This window comes from Mastigoproctus giganteus, chromosome 4 (assembly GCF_048544385.1).
Source record: "Mastigoproctus giganteus isolate SK-2022 chromosome 4, ASM4854438v1, whole genome shotgun sequence".
NCBI lineage: Eukaryota > Metazoa > Arthropoda > Arachnida > Uropygi > Thelyphonidae > Mastigoproctus > Mastigoproctus giganteus.
Window position 1 is genome coordinate 73,418,936 of NC_143578.1, and position 19,877 is coordinate 73,438,812.

Below are 19,877 nucleotides of genomic sequence, written 5' to 3' on the forward strand. Positions count from 1 at the left end.
ACATCGAATGTCATTTTGCAATGCCTGCCTTACTTTCATACCTCGTTTGATGTTTGGATCTAGAAGAATACTCGGCGCCAGTACATTTCTTCTTTCCACTCATATTTGCGTATAAAGGTGTAACATTTTTAAAAAATACTCTTTAATAAAAATACACAGCGAAAAATATTTGTACAGCTTACGCACAGTGAACGACCTCACCGCTCGGAATCTAGAGTGTTTACTAATTTGTCAAAGCTAGCAGAGTCTGTATATAATGGGAGTTATGAAAACAGTCAGCGTGGCCTTGAATCCATAATGCATTGGCCTACGTGCTGGCATTATAATACATACATACATACATATCAAATGTAATGATGCGTAACGCAGTTAATTTTTTTTTTTTCAATTTGTAAACTGCGCTATAACGAAACCCATGCTGTTCGAAACCGCGCTATGCAAGCTATTCCTGTTCTCCACACCCTCGTAGACAAAATCAATGATCCAGTGCACCACAGAATCAGAGGCCTGCAGATCCCAAGCCCAGCCCCAAAATACGTTGAATCACCAACCCTTCAATTCGATGTATTTTGGGGTCGGACTTGGGGTCCGTGGTGCATTGCATCATTAATTTTGTCTATGAGGGTGTGGAATACATGTAAACTATTTGTATAGTTGATTCAACAATGGAGAGTATCAGCACAGAAGTGTTCTACAAGACATCATAGAGGTAATTCCTCCTTTTCTTAACTAAAAGTTGTATATGAATGTAAACATTGAATACACATTAGATATTCTTTGGGGTATGTTAAATAATAACTCTATACCAATTAATTATACGAAGCTTCCTATTAAAAAAATTTTTCACTTAATTAAACTCTTAGTTGAAGTCAACTATATCACCTTTCGAGACAAAGTATACAAACAAATTTTTGGTTTGCCAACGAGTTTGAGTCTAAGAGGCTTAATTTTGGAGGTCTATCTCTCGACAATTGAGCATATACATTTAACGCCTTTTCTTCCTCGTATCACATACTGCAGGAGGTATTTAGACAATATTCTTGTTATTACTGATAGTAACACTATCCAAGACATTCGCTTGGATAGTAGCACTATCCAAGCGAATGTCTTGGATTGAAAAAGTTTAATAATATTCATCCTAGACTCAATTTTACATTGGAAAAGGGAAAATACAGATATTAAATCATGAAATTTTCTATATTTCACACTTACTCGGGACTCAAATAAAATCTAATTTAACGTTTATCGTAAACCAACAAACACCGATATGCTTCTGCATTATAACAGCTCTCACCTGTTCACTTACAAAAGGTCTGTTATCTTTAATCAATTTATCAATGTCTATAAATATTCAATGACAGAATCTGCTTTAGACTCAGAAATATAGATATTAACCAGCAGATTCTTAAACAGGGATTACCCTCTTGCTACAATAAACCGAATTAGGGTACAAGCTAAGGATAGGGTATAAAAAACTACAACCAACAATAGTAACATCAAAAAATACTTTATTTCTGTCCATATATTGAACAGTGGCATAAACAGCTTAACATATTCTTTAAAGATAACGAATTTAAGATTGTGGCCAGACCAATACGGAAATTACGCACTATACTGAACAATCGTTCAGTCCTTTCCTCTTTCGCAACACAAATAAATGACCTGGTATACACCATTTTTTGCAGTGATTGCGACATATTTTACCAAGGATCGATGCAGTTTCTGCTGAATTTTAGGGTTAAACAGCATGTGTCCTCAGTTTGTGCTTCTCATTCAACAGTGTCAGAATTAGCCTTTCATGCTGTTAACGAAAAACATACTTTTTTTTTTTTTTTTTTTAATTCAAGGAGGCCAAAATACTTAGTGTCCAACATAATTATACGAGATTATTAATTGCAGAAACCATTGAAATTAAATTACATGAGAATTCTATTAACGTTTGCATCCATATCTAATCTCCAATTCGCGGCCTTTTACGCGCAAGATTCATGCTCACACATACTCCATAATTTTCATTCCTGTGATCACGGCATACGGTAGAAGCTCTGTCAGCTTCAGGAATGAAAATAATTTTTCAAAATTTACATTGAATTTTTAAAAAATATTTATTTTTTTAATTGTGTTCAATTGATTTTTTAATTGTTTCCAATTTATTTTTACTGTAATCATTTTGTGTTAATGTTATATTCATTTTAATTTCTGGAGAGTACCATATGGAAGTGTTCTACATATCATATTGAGATAAATTTCTCTTATTCTTCTACAAATATTGATATCAACATAGAACATACTGAGCAACATAGCACTTATTTATAGATGAAATATGTGTAAACACATATTTATATTATTTATATTTATTTATATAATATTTATATATTAGTATTTATATTTTTTACTGAATTATTTATGCTTGTACCAAAATTTACAAGTTGCTATCCTTTTATTAGAATATATTAACAAATTAAGTATAATAGTATTTATTTAAAACAATTTAACTCTGATTAAATTTTTTCTGTACAGATTGTAGAAAGTGATGATCCTACATTGCCGAAGCTTGTCCTAGGTAGCCCGTGTAATATTTGCTTTGGATTTGGTGAGTTCTATTTCTTAGGATTACACTGAATAAGATTCTGCACATTTTAAGCTTTAAGTTATTAAATATTACTACACTTATAAAAAATATAGCAATGTATTTGCTATATTTAGGGGAAGTCTTAACTAACACAGTTGATAATATAGATGAATTGAACGGATACCTTGCATCAATATTTGCAGAAGAATGATCCTGTATAGTGAGGGAAACTTTGAGAGTGAAGCTGGGAAGCATAAAATTAGCAATATGAAATATCACATAATTTGTTAGGAAAGTTTCAAATCTAAAAGCAAATAAGACACTTATAGTTGATAGTACATACCCAGTTATTTTGAAGAAGACGGCAGGAGAGTGCATTGCACCATTAAGGTTAATTATGGGAACAATTCTGGACTCAGGAGAAATTTCCTTGGATTGGAAAAGTGCCAGTGTATCTCCAATGCATAAAAGCAGTTCTAAGAGTGAAGTGAGTAACTATAGAGCAGTCAGTCTGATTTCAGTGATAGGGAAAATTGTGGAATCAACAATCAAGAGTGCAATACAGGATTATTTTGATAAAAATAGAATTCTGAAGGAAACACAGAATTTTTTTGTGAAGGGAAAATCATATTTAACTAACTTGGTAGGCTATTTTGATAGTCACTCATGACCTGGATGTAGGAAATAATTTCAACATTGTTTATTTGGATTTCAGCAAAGCATTTGATTTAGTACTACATGAAAGCTCACTATATAAGCTGGAACATGTTGGAATCACAAGAAAAATCCTTGAATGGATTTCAGGATATCTGCAAGTTAGGATGCAGAGGGTTGTGATTAATGATTACTCTTCAGATTGGGCCAATGTAAAATGTGGAGCTAGTAGTAGTAGTGGCACATGATGCAAGAAAGCAAGTGTAGAAGCTTATGCAGCATCAGCCAAAAAAAAAAAAAGAAAAAAATCACACCATTCCCTCCAAATGCCTGTCCAGTTCCTCCTTAAATTTATTTAACCTATCAACTTCCACAACGACAGATGGAAGTTTGTTCCAGCAATTAACCACCCGCTGGCTAAAGGCAAATTTCTGCACATCTATTCTACATCTGTCCTTTCTTAATTTGAACTTATGTCCCCGTAGGTTGGTAATCTGAACAAGTGGAAGGATCCCATCATAATTCAGCGTGCTCAACCCATTCAAGGCCTTATAGACCTCAATCAGATCACCGCGCAGGTGCCTAGTCTCCAGCCACTGCAATTTGCAGAACTTAAGCCTCTCTTGGTAAGAGGATCCCTTCATTCTCCTCACCAATCTTGTTGCCCTTTTCTGTACACGCTCAAGCAAATCTACATCCTTCCTAAAATGAGGCCTCCAGACCTGTACGCAGTACTCAAGGCGTGGCCTGACTATTGCCTTATACAGAGGGACAATCACCTCCTTTTCCCTGCTAGCAAAATTCCTATATATCATTGACAAAACCCCATGACCCGCCCTAGCAACCTGTCTGCACTGCTCAGAAAACTTCATATCTGACTGCACAATTACTCCCAGGTCTTTTTCATTTTCTACCACCTTAAGTGTAGTACCACACAGTTGGTACGTTTCTCTGGGGTTACTTCTACCCATATGCAGTACTTTGCATTTGTCAAGGTTGAACTTCAGTTGCCACTTCTTAGCCCATCTGCCCAAATTATCTAGATCCTGTTGCAGTAGCACACTGCCATTACTGTCATTAACAACCCTGCTAACCTTTGTGTCATCTGCAAACTTCGACATTAAGCCTGATATACCTTCATCAATATCATTGATAAATACACAAAACAACAGTGGACCCAACACCGAACCCTGTGGGACTCCACTAATAACATTAGTCCACGAAGAGCAGCACCCATAGATTACCACCCTCTGTCTTCTCGCACTTAACCATCCTTTTATCCATTGTAGCAACTTACCCTTAATACCATTCTGCTCCAATTTGCTCCCCAAGGATCAGTACTGGAACATTTTTGTTTTTTATTTTCTTAAATGCCATTGATGAAAGGATACAAGGCATGGTGTCAAGATTGTTAGAGTAATTAATAATCAGCACTTTTTGAGGACAACTTAGACTTCAGGGATGATCAGAAAAGTGGAAACTAAATTTTAATGCATCACACTGAAGGTATTACACTTGGGGAATAGCAACCCCAAAATAACTTATGCGCATGAAGTTCTCTGAGTAGTGTAGACAGGTGGCAAGGAAGGCTCATGGTGTCCTATTGATGATTTATTGTACATTTGCTTGTAGAGATAGGGATGTTATAATCCCACTGTATAAGGCAGTTAGAATATTATGTTCAAGTATGGAGGCTATACCTGTAGAAAGACATCAAGCTTCTTGAAAGAATTCAAAGATGGGCAACATGCCCAGTGAGATTGGCAAAAGGTAATGTCAATTATGTGGAAAGACTTCAAATATGTGGGCTGCAGAGTTTAGTAACTAGGCACCTAAGAGGAGACCTGGTTAAGGTGTACAAGGCTCTGAGGGCAGAAAATAAAATGAATGAGGGTGAAATTTTCACTGGTATAAATGATTCCAGAACTAGGGGCCATAAATTCACATTATGAGGGAAGAGGTTTTGGATTGTAGGAAGTCTCCTTTAGCCAGTGAGTTGTTGATTGGTGGAATAAGTTGCTTACAGTTGATTACTGGAATAAGTTGGTTGAGGCTGACAACTTGGGAAAATTCAAAAGCCAATTGGATAGGTATCTATGTGGGGAAGGAGTCAAATAGGTGGTTTGTTTTATTTATTTTATTTTATTCTTTATATAAGTATTTTATTTTATTTTTTTGTTTTTATTTTTTGGCTTGCAATTTATTATTAAAGAACCAATATTAGTAATTAAAGAGCCAATATTATTAAAGAGCCAAGGACTGACTATATGGCTAATATAGTCAGTCCTTGTATAACATGTGTTTACACTACATGAATTCGATCATACATGATTTATAAATAGGGGAGCGATCATATATAACATGAACTGAATTCGCTTATGCACGATTTCCTTTTGGGTTTACAAGAAATGGCAGTCTAACGTGGGAATCACCCCAACTGAATGCAACACAATAGGAATGAAAAGAAGATTCTGAAAATTTATTTATGTTTCGTATATGATTGAAGATTTCAGTGAAGGGGAAACACATTTCACCATAATAACTTAAAAACCCATGGAATTCCAGCTATCGGTATTATCGAAAATGCAATTAGATCAAGTTTACTTCCTGTTTATAACAGATTCCACTAGCAGGAACACTCAGTAAACTGGAAACTGCAAATTGTATTATGGTAGTGACCTCCAGAAATGTGTTTTAGTAAAATGTGAGCTAGCATGAGGCGATAATAGTGTGTTTTCTGCATTGTTTATTCAGCTTCTACACACTCGCTGCTTTGTGTATCAGGTGTACCTGCTCAATTTTTTTTGTTCTTTTTATATTGTAATTGTGCCTTATTCCCTAAAACTGAGTAAAATATTTGAAAAAAGTGTGAAAAGGAAGTGTTCTGGTAAAGATACTACAGATTTAGAGACAAAAAGAAAAGCAATATCGATAGAGGCAAAATACGAAGTTGTGAAACGCTTTGAGCGAAACGAAAGAACGTGATATTGTGCGTGCTACAGGCCTAAATGAGGCGACACTGAGAACAATTAGAAAGAATGCAGAGAAAATAAAAGCAACTTCCATAGCAGGAACAACTCAAAAGTGTAACAAAATCCATTAGATCATTACACAAAGAATTGGAAGAGATGGAACATCTGTTATCTGTTTGGATAGAAGATCAAACAAAGACCAAGGTTGCTTACAATAGAAACAAAAGCATTAGCAATATTTTATTACCTAATAATCATAATAAAATACTTATGTATTTTATTATTACACAAATACGTATTTTATTACGATTATTTATTGTGTTTGGTAATGTTTTGGTTACAGATGTGTGTGTGTTCAATCTTGGGTGGTCAGCACCTAACCCTATTTTTTCCATAAGGCCTGTTATTTATATTGCACAATTTTGCATTGCATGAGGATTTCTAGGAACACAAATGTTATACGAGGACTGACTGTACTAATATTGGCTCTTTAATAATAAATTGCTTTATTTAGTTAAGCAACAGAAACCATATACAAAAGAAATCTTAGCCTTTATTTGAGGTATTGCTGAGATTATTGTGCTCTGGGATAAATTAGTATTAGCCATATAACATAAGGAGCTCACTGGCTGTTGCTGTACTGGCAGGAAAAAAAACAATATTCATGCTATATATATATATATTTTTTTTTTATTTTTTATTTTTTTTATTTATTATTTTTTTTTTGAAGATATACTCAATAACAAAAAAAAAAAAAGTTGCATATACAGAAAATCTTATAAATAATATATATATAAAGTAAATAAGAAAATAACAAAATATGTACTTCTTTCATCATGTAAGCAACTATCCAGTTGACCTTTGAATTTCTTCAGTTGTCAACCTCAACTATCCAAAGGCAACTAATTCCAATAATCAACAACTCACTGGCTAAAAGAAAATTTCTACAATCTAGTTTAAACCTCTTCGCAGAAACAAAGAGAGAAACAGAAGAAAGAAAGAAAGAAAGAGAGAGAGAGAGAGAGAGAGAGAGAGAGAGAGAGAGAGTCAAAATAATTTAATGTCATGTTTTGTAAAATTACTCATACAGTGCAAATTTGAATTTTTGGTCCTTAGTTACCATCACCTGCCTGATAATTTAATATAAACATATATTTTACATATATTTTAAGAAAAAACATATCAGTTATATTTAAATAAGAAAATATTGCTACAAAAATTCAGTTCAGGTAACTTTCATTTCTTTCACTGTAGGTATTGTTAGGAGCATTGATTCAACCAAAAAAGTTTTTTATATAACCACGCCAGAGCCACCTTCTAGACTTCAGCATGTAAATGCACTTTTACATGGAAAGCTACATCTACCTGGTGAAATATTAAAGCAGCAGGTAATGGACTAAATCCTGGATTTTAATTTGTTTCCATATTGGTTTTATATGAAATTTTAATAATACAATCAAAATTCTTTATAGCAACCCCCCAAGGGCATGACAAAAATGGTCATTATACAGAGAAGTCATTCTATTGATAGTTCATAAAATCTGAAAAAGAACAAAAAGTTTGAACATTTAATTTAATTCTACTCACATTATGATATAATCTAATTCAGAATATGTACACAGTACATCTAATTCAGTACATATTCTGAATTAGTTATATTATATTGTATTATCAGTACAAGAAAATGAACACTGTACACTTTGCATTGATTGTATGGTGTAGTCAAATTAATTTGTAAATTTGTGTACACACACACACACACACACACACACACATATGAAGGCCTAACTATAGATGGGAATTGGTTTCAGATTTTAAATCTGAAACCAATGAGATTTTAAATCTGAAACCAATCTGAAGCATGTTTTAAAAGAGAATTATGAGGGCAAATTATAGCAATTAATTCACATTCACAGTTAGGCTGTGCTTGGGAAAAAAATTATGTATAAGTTCAATTCTTGATCAGTGTCCTTCAATGAAACTTCTTGTTCAACCACAGTAAGTTCCTACTCTTCATCACTACAAATTTCAGGTTCCATTGAATCTGCAAAGAGTTTCTCCTCATTTATGCATATCGTGAAACATGAAATGTCTGCATCCACTTTGATTTGCCTCTAAGTTTAAGTGATGACACACATCTTCAAAAAATTTTTTCACTGTTAATGGACTGTTCTTCATGATTAATAGACAAATAAGCATCATTTCATTTCATCATTCAAGGTGACAAATCTAGCATTTGAAGTAGTCAGTGAATGCTTTTGTTGCCAGTCTAATCTTGTGCTGAAACACATACATTTTCTGCAGCTTGTCGATTTTGCATTGTATTTTGCTTTTATGCCAAAGTGCAATTTTGTTTAATAGTATTCTTCAATAGTCTTTCATTGAAGGACAGATGTCATATTAAATGCATATGATATCAAGAGTGATTGCACGTAGGCCATTCACTAAGCAGTGAGCAGTGCATTTATCTACAAATTGTAAAATTTTTCTATTCTCCCCACTCATCTCACAATCTAAGTCTGATCCATTTTTCATAGATTTTTGATGACATCTGAGAGCCTTTTAGTTTGCTCAATATGTAGTTGCCAACATCTTCAAACCTTAAAGTATCAGGACTTCTGGGCTTTTCCCAATGATTAGAGAGGAAGCTTCTCTGTCCAGACAAGTTTAAGTCCAGTTTCATCAGTATTGATGATGTTCGTCTAGTCTCATGTTAACAAAACATTCCTTCATAGCTTCAGTATGAACAACTGTACTTTCATTACACACTTTTTTGAAGACAGTCCATGACAGAATTTTAAATTTCTGGAACTATCCATTTGAAGATTCGAAATATTCAGTATTCATTTGAGGCACAAACTATTAATCCTTAGTTTTTAACAGATTTATGTCAGTGGGAAAATTTTTTGCATGCATTATCATTAGCCATTTCAAGAGTATCTGTTCAGTATATGGATACTTCACCTTTTCTGCTCTGATCCTACCAAATGCAAATTTCTCTCAGTTTTCAATCTTTTTTTGATCTTTTAACATGTTGAACAATGTACTCTTAGTAATTCCTAACTGTTAATCGGCATTCATCATAGAAGGCATGCCATTATCTACAGCTTATAAAATCTTAATTTTTTTATGCGATTTTCATAATGAAAAACAAAATCTTTGCATACCCTGATGCCGACAGGGCTAGCCGAGTGGGTAAAGTACCTGCCCGGCAACCCAAAGGTCGCGGGTTCGATTCCCGCCTCGGGCTTGGATCAAAGTACTGCAAAAACCTTGGAGGTGCAATATGGCCACAGAAGCCGATGCGCCAACAACTACCAAATCAAATCAAATCAAGCATACCCTGATGAGCCAAAACATTATGACCAGTTAGTCATTATGCAAATCGAAACAGCTGCAGGTGAACTATGGCACATGTGCTGGTCGGAACACAGTATAAAAAACACCTGATACTGAACTTCATTAATCAGTGTTACTCTTGTTTTTCAGGTGGGAAAGGCAGCAGACTTAAGCAAGTTTCACAAAGGCCAAATTGTAATGGCCAGATGACTGGGTCAGAGCATATTTGAAATGGCACGGCTGGTGGGGTGCTCATGGTCAGCCTTGGTTAGTACCTACTGAAAGTGGCCCGAGGAGGGGGAACTCCCGAACCGCTGGTGAGAAGTTGGACGGCCACGGCTCATCGATGCTCGAAGTGAGCAAAGGCTCTCCCGGATGATACGTGGCACATAAGGGCGACAGTGGCACAACTTCTTCAAATAGGCCTCTGGTGTTGGGTATATTCATACTATGATTTTTTAGTGTTTCTCACCAACCATTGAAGTAAAAACGAAAGACGAAAAACCAAATTCTTAAAATTTTAATATTTACAATAAATTTATTTACAAACAAAACAAAATACCATATTACTGATGATAGCAATTTTAAAATAAGGTAACTGTGATATACAGTAAATATACAAGGTGATAATACAAATACCGAATTTAAAATACAATAAAATATACTAGGTTAAAAGCGCTAAAATACTAACTGAAGCTTTCAAAGGCTTCTGCCTTCTTTCTCAACAGTGTACTTCTATTCTGCGGTGCATCATTAAATACCAGCAGGTTCGCGGTGCATCTCACGTAAACGTATACTGTTCCCGTCGGAACCGGAAGTGGCTCGGGAGCGTTTCAGGCAAAAACGTTCATCCCCTCCAAGGATTACTGCCTCAAAGAGGGGATGAATGCGTGTGCCCCTATCTCTATTTATATTATTCTCAATAGAATTAATTCGTAAGCTCTCGATCCCAAAATCTTGCGGTCCCAAAATCTATGCGCCCGATCAGTGATGACAGCTTCGTCTGGGGAGATTTGATGTTGCTTCTCCCAGAAATGTTCAGCTACAGTGGATTTACCATAGTCTGCATTTCTTATCGCATTTGTGTGCTCCCCCAGACGATCTTTGAGACACCGTTTTGTTTCTCCCACATAACACTCCCCCACACTCCGGGCATTTAATACTATATACGACCCCACTTATATTTTCATTTAAGACAGGGTCCTTGACCTGTGACACATTTTTGGGAGAAGCAACATCAAATCTCCCCAGACGAAGCTGTCATCACTGATCGGGCTCATAGATTTTGGGACCGCAAGTGGCTCGAGAGCTTACGATTTAGTTCTATTGAGAATAATAGAGATAGGGGCATACGCATTCATCCCCTCTTTGAGGCAGTAATCCTTGGAGGGGATGAACGTTTTTGCCTGAAACGCTCCCGAGCCACTTCCGGTTCCGACGGGAACAGTGTACGTTTACGTGAGACGCACCGTGAACCTGCTGGTATTTAATGATGCACCGCAGAATAGAAGTACACTGTTGAGAAAGAAGGCAGAAGCCTTTGAAAGCTTCAGTTAGTATTTTAGCACTTTTAACCTAGTATATTTTATTGTATTTTAAATTCGGTATTTGTATTATCACCTTGTATATTTACTGTATATCACAGTTGTCTTATTTTAAAATTGCTATCATCAGTAATATGGTAGTTTGTTTTGTTTGTAAATAAATTTATTGTAAATATTAAAATTTTAAGAATTTGGTTTTTCGTCTTTCGTTTTTACTTCAATGGTTGGTGAGAAACACTAAAAAATCATAGTGTGGCACAACTTGCTAGTAATTGGAATGCTGGTGATGGAAGTAATGTGTCACAACACACAGTACATTGAACCCTGCTGAAAATGGGGCTGTGTAGCCGCAGGCTGCTCTGATTGCCCATGGTTCACCAGCGACAGCACCTGCAATGGGCACGCAAGCATCGAAACTGGACCTTGAGTGATTAGAAGAAGGTTGTCTGGTCTGTGAATCATGTTTCCTGTTGCACCATGTGGATTCAGTTGATTTTGAAAGCAGGAAGACAGTTTGTGATATATTGAAATTGAACTCATGGAGGACTTTTCTTGTAATGTTTATTTGACTCAAAATGTCGTACCAAAAAATCAGGAAGAAGATAAATTTCCTCACATCTATCCTGCAACCATCCTTCACTGCTTTTAATTTATGCCCCCTCATCTGTGTAATATGAGAAAGAGGAAGGATTTCATCAGTTTACTCAATGCATTCAAAGCCTTAAACACCTCATTCAGATTTCCTTGTGGGTGCTGAGTCTCCAGGCACTGTAGTTTGCAGAACTGAAGCCTTTCCTGGTAAGCATGTCCTTTTGTTCCTCTCACTAATCTCATGTACTCTTCTCTGCACCTGTTTCATATAGCCTGTTCCACATCCTTTAGATGTGACCTCCAGATGCATGCAAATGTGTGACATTTGCATAATTACAAGTATTAAACAGCAAATCATATCCAAAGAAAACATGGATATCCTTTTTCTTTAGCAGGTGTGTACAGTTATAAGTAATGATGATATAATGCTTATTTTATTGTATTGATGTACAGCTTGTATACATTGAACCATATGATTAGTAATGGCAGCAAAAACAAACACTCAATCTTGTTATAATGTGCAAGAAATTTATTGAATTTCTCCGTAGTGCAGTTCCGGCTTTTTCATATTGACTAAGTGAAGGCATTAACAGTGAAACTAAAAGATTATCAACATTTTAAATGAGAATAATAAAAATTCTGCAGTGTTAATAGGTGTGCTTGATTAAAAATTTCTCTTGATTGATTGATTAATACTGACATGTTCTGAACTTGTATGGATACTTTAAACTGTTTAAATCAAAACAAACATATTTTGCTCCCACTCTTCAAATTATCCAGGTTTTACTATATAGGTGTAGTGTAGCATGCAAAGAAGTATGCAAAGTTGTGTTATGAACTATGTACTGCACAATTTACCACACACACACACACACACACACACACACACACACACACACACACACACACACACACACTATTTTAGATAATATTACTATATGTTTGATAACTTGATAAAAAGTTCTTAGAGGGGATCCTACATAGATTGCCATGTGAAAGCTGTTTATTTCAGTTATAATTAGACTGATTTGTAAACTTATGTTGACATGCAGAATTGAAGAAAATGGGATTTAAAATAATGTTCAATTATGAACATAAGCTTAGCCTGGGAAAATAGCGTAGTAGTAGTAGTAGTAGTAATGGAGGCTTGTGATGTAAGAAAGCAAGTGTATGAGCTTATGTAGCATCAGCCAAAAAAAAAAAACAATTTCATATATCCATTCCCTCTAAAAGTTTGTCCAGTTCCTCCTTGAATTTATTCACACTATCAACTTCCACGTCAGATGGAAGTTTGTTCCAGAAATTAACCACCTGGCTAAAGGCAGATCCTGCACATCAATTCTACAACTGTCTTTCTTCGATTTGAATTTATTCCCCAATCAGATCACCTCTCGGGTGGTTAGTCTCCATCCACTGTAATTTGCAGAACTTAAGCCTTTCTTGCCCCTTTGTTCTCTGTTGGTGACTATATGGGAACAACTACATGGATTCATCTACTGTTTGGACTGGGTATCTCTCTCTAGTCAAAATTGATTTTTAAAATTTTTAAATAGTCTTACCAGGAGCATTTCCATCATATGTATAGATATTAAATAATTTTAGGCAGATAATTTTAAGAAAATAAAGTATATAGTAGTAACAACATCTATCCCCCCCCCCACAAATGATATGATAAACAATACAAGTGTACAGGTCACAATATAAAGTATTCTGTTTCTTTCAGCATTCAGCTAAAAACTGGGAAATGTTGATCACATTTAATTACCATGAGAACATTCATGCAATCGTACAAAATAGAGAGAAATATAGAGATTATTAGAGCTAATAATCCTTAATTTTCTTTTCTGAAGAAAAATGATAGAGTACACAACAGTATTCCATTTTTGCAAATATAAAGTTTCCAAGAAAATGGGGGGGGGGGATCCATATAACTGCCTATTATAACAGGAAGATATCTGTTTATACCATGGGTGGCCAATCACAGCACTCATGCCACTTCTGGCTTATGTAACTCTTGTTAGTGGCCAACCACCTAATGTGAAAAATACAACAAACAATTATGCAATCAGGTTGTCAAATCAGAAATGAAGCCAAACGCTTAATAGCAGAACTTACCAAAGTGTGTTGCTTCATGTCTCACAGGGTGTTGCCAAATTTTGGCATCATATCAACATTATTTTCATTTTCTTATTTCCTTTCACTGCATATATTGATATAATTGATTAATTAATGTATCTATTTCTTCAACTGCTTCTTAAATGGGAACAGTGAGCTCTAGACAAATTCTTTCTCTTTGAAAGCCAATAGCTGACCTAGTTGATTTCAAATAGCCATGGTTAAGCTTGAGCCTGTCAACTGACATCTATCCCCCCATTCTTGTTTACATGTTTTTTTCTCAGAAATAAAGGAAGTTGTACCGTTGCATTTACCATCAACATAAAGATGAAGAATAAAAGAGGCGAATGATTACAAAATTCTGAATGGAACATCAAATTATTTATTTTTGGCATGTACTTGCCAAAAATAATTTGATGTTGGCATTAGAAAAGTTTTGAAAGCACACAAAAAATTTAAATTCCACTTTTTATCAGCTCTTATTTACTGCTTTTAGTTTTAATTTAGTACAGGTAAGCATGGGTACTAGTGAGTTCCCATGATGTCGACTCTATGAAGATGAAAATTTATTCATTAACCTATATTAAGTTAATTTTATATACATAAAATTACTTTATTTTTTTATTGCAAGTACTTGGCATAAAATTCCTTTTATGTGTTTTTAACAAAAACATTGATAAAACCAGGCGCTAATCAGTGGGTGGTGGAAGGAGGGTATTGATTCAGGTAGTTTCTGGATCATCCATAGGTGACCTACGACGCACTTTCATCATGATGAGTAATATGCACTTCAGGAAAAGGTTTGCCACCCCTGATTTATACCAGTTATTTTGGAAAAAATGTTCTAATTTAAACCATTCCCATGAAATCTTATTTTCTAAAAATACATTCCTTTTGTAAATAGAAACCTCCTGTAAATGTTTAAAGTTAATGTATGTATATTACTTGAGGAACAGTGTATTAATGTTGAAATATTACTTTCAATATGATAATAAACTTCCCTGTAAAAATGCAGTAATTCTGTGATGCACTTGCCATTATGGCATAAAGCCCTTAAATACAACTGTGATCTACTTATGCTAATGTGTTTTAACATCATAAGCATTTTTATTTGATTTTGTAATCACCTTAGTACTGCATACCATTATCATCTAAGCAGTTTGGATTGTTTTATTTACTAGCTACATAATGGGATAAAAACCCTTTATTTGAGAATACAGTCGAACTTCCCTATAACGAATTCTATAAATCCAGCGAAAAAATTCGTTATAGAGAAATTTCGTTATACAGAGAATATCTTTTTTATTAGAAATTGTTATTTAATTAGAAAATGAAAATGAATCTACATTTATTTTTAATGTATTTTATTTCAAAAACACTTATTTAAATTACGCTTACACAATTTTCGCCAGTAAGTATCACAAATTAAAAAAAATCCGTAATTTTCGTTTGCACAGTACAATTAAAAAAAGTCTGATTCTCAAAGAAAACCTCACATTTGTTCGGAGCATTAAAAACATTATCAGGAACATTTTCACAAAACTGTAGACCCATACGAACCGTTTTAAAAGCGTTAATCATTTCTTCACGAGTTGGCTTTTCTACGGGTTGTTCTGATGTGTCTTCAGCGTCATCGTTAATTTCTTCGTGATCATGGTCGTGTCTAACACTGTTCAGCAGTATTTCATCTTCATTTGGATGTTCTGTTGTAGTCAGGTCTTGATCTACATAAACATAACTATCCAGTGTTATTTCATTTTCGATGTTTCCGGACGATTCTAATATTTTCCAAAAGTTTTTCAGTTGTGAAAGGGGCAGTTCATCTTGTTCATCCAGTTGATGTTCGACTTCTGCATTCAATGCCAATCCCGCTTTCGAAAAACAATTTTGAATAGTGTATTCAGTGACATCGTTTGTCCAAACTTTTGCCAGTTCAGAGATGCAATCTCTAAGGTTAATTGTAACTTCCAAGTTTCTATTTTCTGATAACGCATTGACAATCTTCATTATTATTCTCTTTCGATAATGAAATTTAAAATTTTTAATTATGCCTTGGTCCATTGGCTGGAGTTTTGACGTCACGTTTGGTGGTAAAAACAATAACTTCACACTTTTAAGTTTGGCAGAAATACTGGCAGGATGTGCTGGACAGTTGTCAGTTACCAACACGATTTTCCTTTTTTCTTTTGTTATACGCTTGTCTAGTTTTAATATCCAGTCTTCAAAGATATCACTGGTCATCCATGCTTTTTTATTAAAGGTGTAGTCAACTTCCAAAGATTTTGTGCCTCTAAAACATCTTGGGTTTTTTGATTTTCCTATTACTAAAATTCTTAATTTTTCACTTCCTGTCATATTTGCTCCAACTAGCACAGTGATTCTTTCTTTGCTTTGTTTTCCGCCAAAACATTTATCATCTTTAAAAGCAAGAGTTCTATTCGGTAAACATTTAAATAATAAACCCATTTCGTTAGCATTAAAAACATCCTTAGGTTCATATTCTTCCAAAATCTTCTTTAAGGTATTGTTCCTCCAACTGTTGCAGTCTTCTTCACTTACATTAACACTTTCTCCACAAATAACCTTTTCCACAATTCTGTGGCGCTTCTTAAATTTATCTAGCCACCCAGTGCTCGCATTAAATTCTGTATGTCCCAGGGACTGTGCAAATTTCAGAGCTTGTTGCTTAATTATTGGACCCGATATTGGTATATTCTTTTCACGTATCATTTGCACCCATTTTAGAACAGCTTTATCAACATCTTCGTATATACACAACTTAATTCGCTTCTTGTCTGCTGCTCCTTCAATTGCATTTAAAATTGATTCTCGATTTTTTAAAATCGTAGATAAGCTGCTTGCAGGTATGCCATATTTCTCCGCAATATCTTTTTTCTTAAAACTCTGGTCAATATCATGAAGAATCTTTACTTTATCATTAATACTTAAACATTTTCTCTTGGACATTTTTTTCCCCAAATGTAAAAATCACTGGACTGTAGCTCTTGCCGATACATACACCGCAAACTTCGCTGCGCTGGCCATATAGTGAATTGTTAGTACAGGTACCGCCTACTCAATGACGTTTGCTTGCCAATTCAACAGTATCACGTGACTTTTCCTATCAATCACTTTGAAGAAATATACGACTTTCATTCATATATAAAATTTACGGTTAATGTATGCTGTATGTTACTTTTCAAAAAAAAAAAAAAAAAAAAAAAATACAAGAGCATATAGCCTATGTGATTGATGACAAATTGTTCTAAAAGAACTAAATAAAAAAAAAAATTTTTTCATGAAAACCATCTACTAGGAGTCCAGTTAGATGAGAACGGACATATCATATAATGATTGACAGGAAGGTCACGTGGTACGGTTGAGGTGAGAAGCGAATGTCACTCAGTAGGCGTTCGTTACTAAAAATCGACTATGGCATCATTCTATGTATTGCCGCCGCAGCACGCTAAAGGCTTACCGCAGCGAATTTCGTTTTCCCCTGAGCCAACATCAATTTACAAATCTATCCTATTTATTGTAAAGTTCATGACCACTTTTAAGAAAACCCATTTGGTTTTATAACTGCAACAAAAATGAAACAAAGACCTTCCTACGGGCGTCAATGACCACAAGTATTCACTAAAAGAATGATTAATTCCAGATGCTAATGCGTAATTTCGGAGGGAAGGAGGTCGTATATTTTTAAAAATTCGTTATAGAGAGACTAACACTTCGCTATATGGGGTTAATTTTACATGTAATTTCGTTTCAAGGTGCAATGTTTTGCGAAAAAATTCGTAATATAGAGAAATTCGTTAAATAGAAGTTCGTAATAGAGAAGTTCCACTGTATTTGAAAGCCCTGTAAAGTTTTGCTGTATAGATGTTTTACTACACTTTGAAACTCTTAATTGCATTAACTGTGTTTTGCGGTTAATGCAATTCGTAGTATCAGTATCTTATGTATTACCTGTACCCAAATATTTGGTGAGTAACATATGAGGCAAGTGGATCCAGGCAACTCAACCTAGAGTTGTGCTCTGGGTTGAGCCTTCAGAACTTTTGTTTTATAGGTCAGGTGTGTTCCAGTTTTTGAACCTGAAGAATTTAATCCACTCAGCACTTCAGAATTAAAAATCTAATTGACACTAAATATGAAATAGTTCAGCATAAAACTGAAATAAGAACATTATAAGTTTCCAAAAAAACTGCAGATTAAAAGAACACTAACTTAGGGTTGCATTCATTGTGATAAAATTCAAAATTACTCTAATTTAAGTAGCTTATTGTCATGTATACAGATTGTCTGCATTTTCATTTTTTACCATTTATTAAAATTATTTTTACAAAGTTTATATTTGATTTGAATTTTTAAAATGCAAGGACAACTTAACGTCATGATGTGCCAAATTCAGGTAAGGTATATGAATATAAAAAATGATAGAGTACACATTTAAAACAAAAAAAAAATGATTATAAAATTAAGAAAATGTGTAATCTTCATAAATAATAGTATACACTATCATCTGGGACTGATATAGCAGGTAACGTTTTATGGGATACAGTTTCGTCCTGTCCCATTCTTGTCATCCCTGCCAACAGTGCCAATGCAGAAAGCAAAAAGGTTTTGTGCATCTGGATTTCTAATAAAAGAAAGAAGAATACATCTTAAGCCAGAAATTGTTGATGCCTTGTTTCTGCATGGCAATATACAAAGATTTCAGTTTATATTTTTATATTATTTATTTACCTTTATACCATAGTATATATTATTTACCTTCTTGACATGGTAGCCCATTTATAGGCTAAACAAAAAGGAAAAAAAAAAAAAAAAAAAATTTTATCAGCTTTAATTTTGACTTGCCACATTATAACTTCAGCTGCTAACGTGACATTAATCATCAAACCAACCAATCTGCATGGCATGGCATGGCAACTTACTGAAAAGTTATAAGATTAATAATTATAAAATGAATAATAAGAAAAATGAAACATATTATGAACATGTTTCAATGTTTAAATTGTATTTCTTATTTTCATTTATAACTGACATATAAATTTTAATGCAAATTTTTTTAATATGTCATTCTGGCGAAGGTAAAGAAAGCCTGCACGAGAAGCATGCAAAAGTTTGATGAATTTTACCAGTTAAAGTACTTTGCCATAACGCCATTCGTATTGTTGCTCGCTCGGTAAACTGACGGTGAGTGTTATCGGTCAGGAGTAGAAATTGAATCCCATGGGAGATTGAAACCCTCCTGAAGTGGGAGGGATAACCTGACCTCTTTTCTTTAGAATCACAGGTGGACTAGTGGATAAATTGCTTATTAAGAAAAAAAAAAAAAAAAAAAGGCGAAGGAAGCCCACACGAGAAGCATGGCAAACGTCGAAAAAGTTTACCGGTAAAACTAGGTTACGAACGTTTTTTATGACTATTCGTGATTCAGTTAGTTAATTCAGTTAACTAACTTAATTAACTAATGCACTTGCCATTATGGCATAAAGTCCTTAAATACAACTGTGATCTACTTATGCTAATGTGTTTTAACATCATAAGCATTTTTATTTGATTTTGTAATCACCTTAGTACTGCATACCATTATCATCTAAGCAGTTTGGATTGTTTTATTTACTAGCTACATAATGGGATAAAAACCCTTTATTTGAGAATATTTGAAAGCCCTCTAAAGTTTTGCTGTATAGTTAGTTAATTCAGTTAACTAACTGAAAAAAAATGTCAAAGAAAAAAATGTCAGGTTACCAACCCTCCACTTTGGGAGGGTTTCAAGCTCCCATGGGATTCAACTTCTACTCCAGACCTATAACACCCACCGTCTATTTACCGAGCGAGCAATAATACAAATGCTGTTACGGCAAAATACTTTTACCGGTAAATTTCATTGAACTTTTGCAGGCTTTCTTTACCTTAGCCGTCATTCCTTTATTTCTTTCTTTCTTTTTTCTTTTTTTTTTTTTTTTCATTGTTATTGTTGCGAGTACAAACAGTGCGGTTTGGATGCAGTCCCAATTTCTGTAGCAGACTTAGGTGTAGGTCTGATACAGTGGACTCATGTCGGCCTCTAACCTAACT

General features: G+C 34.4%; 1 protein-coding gene across 1 annotated transcript in view; it reads left to right on the forward strand.

Moving 5' to 3' along the window:
- LOC150086833 (polynucleotide 5'-hydroxyl-kinase NOL9) overlaps positions 1–19,877 on the forward strand; it is a 176,081-nt gene that overhangs the window by 152,909 nt on the left and 3,295 nt on the right. Inside the window, exons 11-12 of the mRNA XM_090371608.1 lie at positions 2,521–2,593; positions 7,453–7,586. Coding sequence (XP_090227734.1) covers positions 2,521–2,593; positions 7,453–7,586 — 207 coding nt within the window. The remainder of the gene's footprint in view (positions 1–2,520; positions 2,594–7,452; positions 7,587–19,877) is intronic.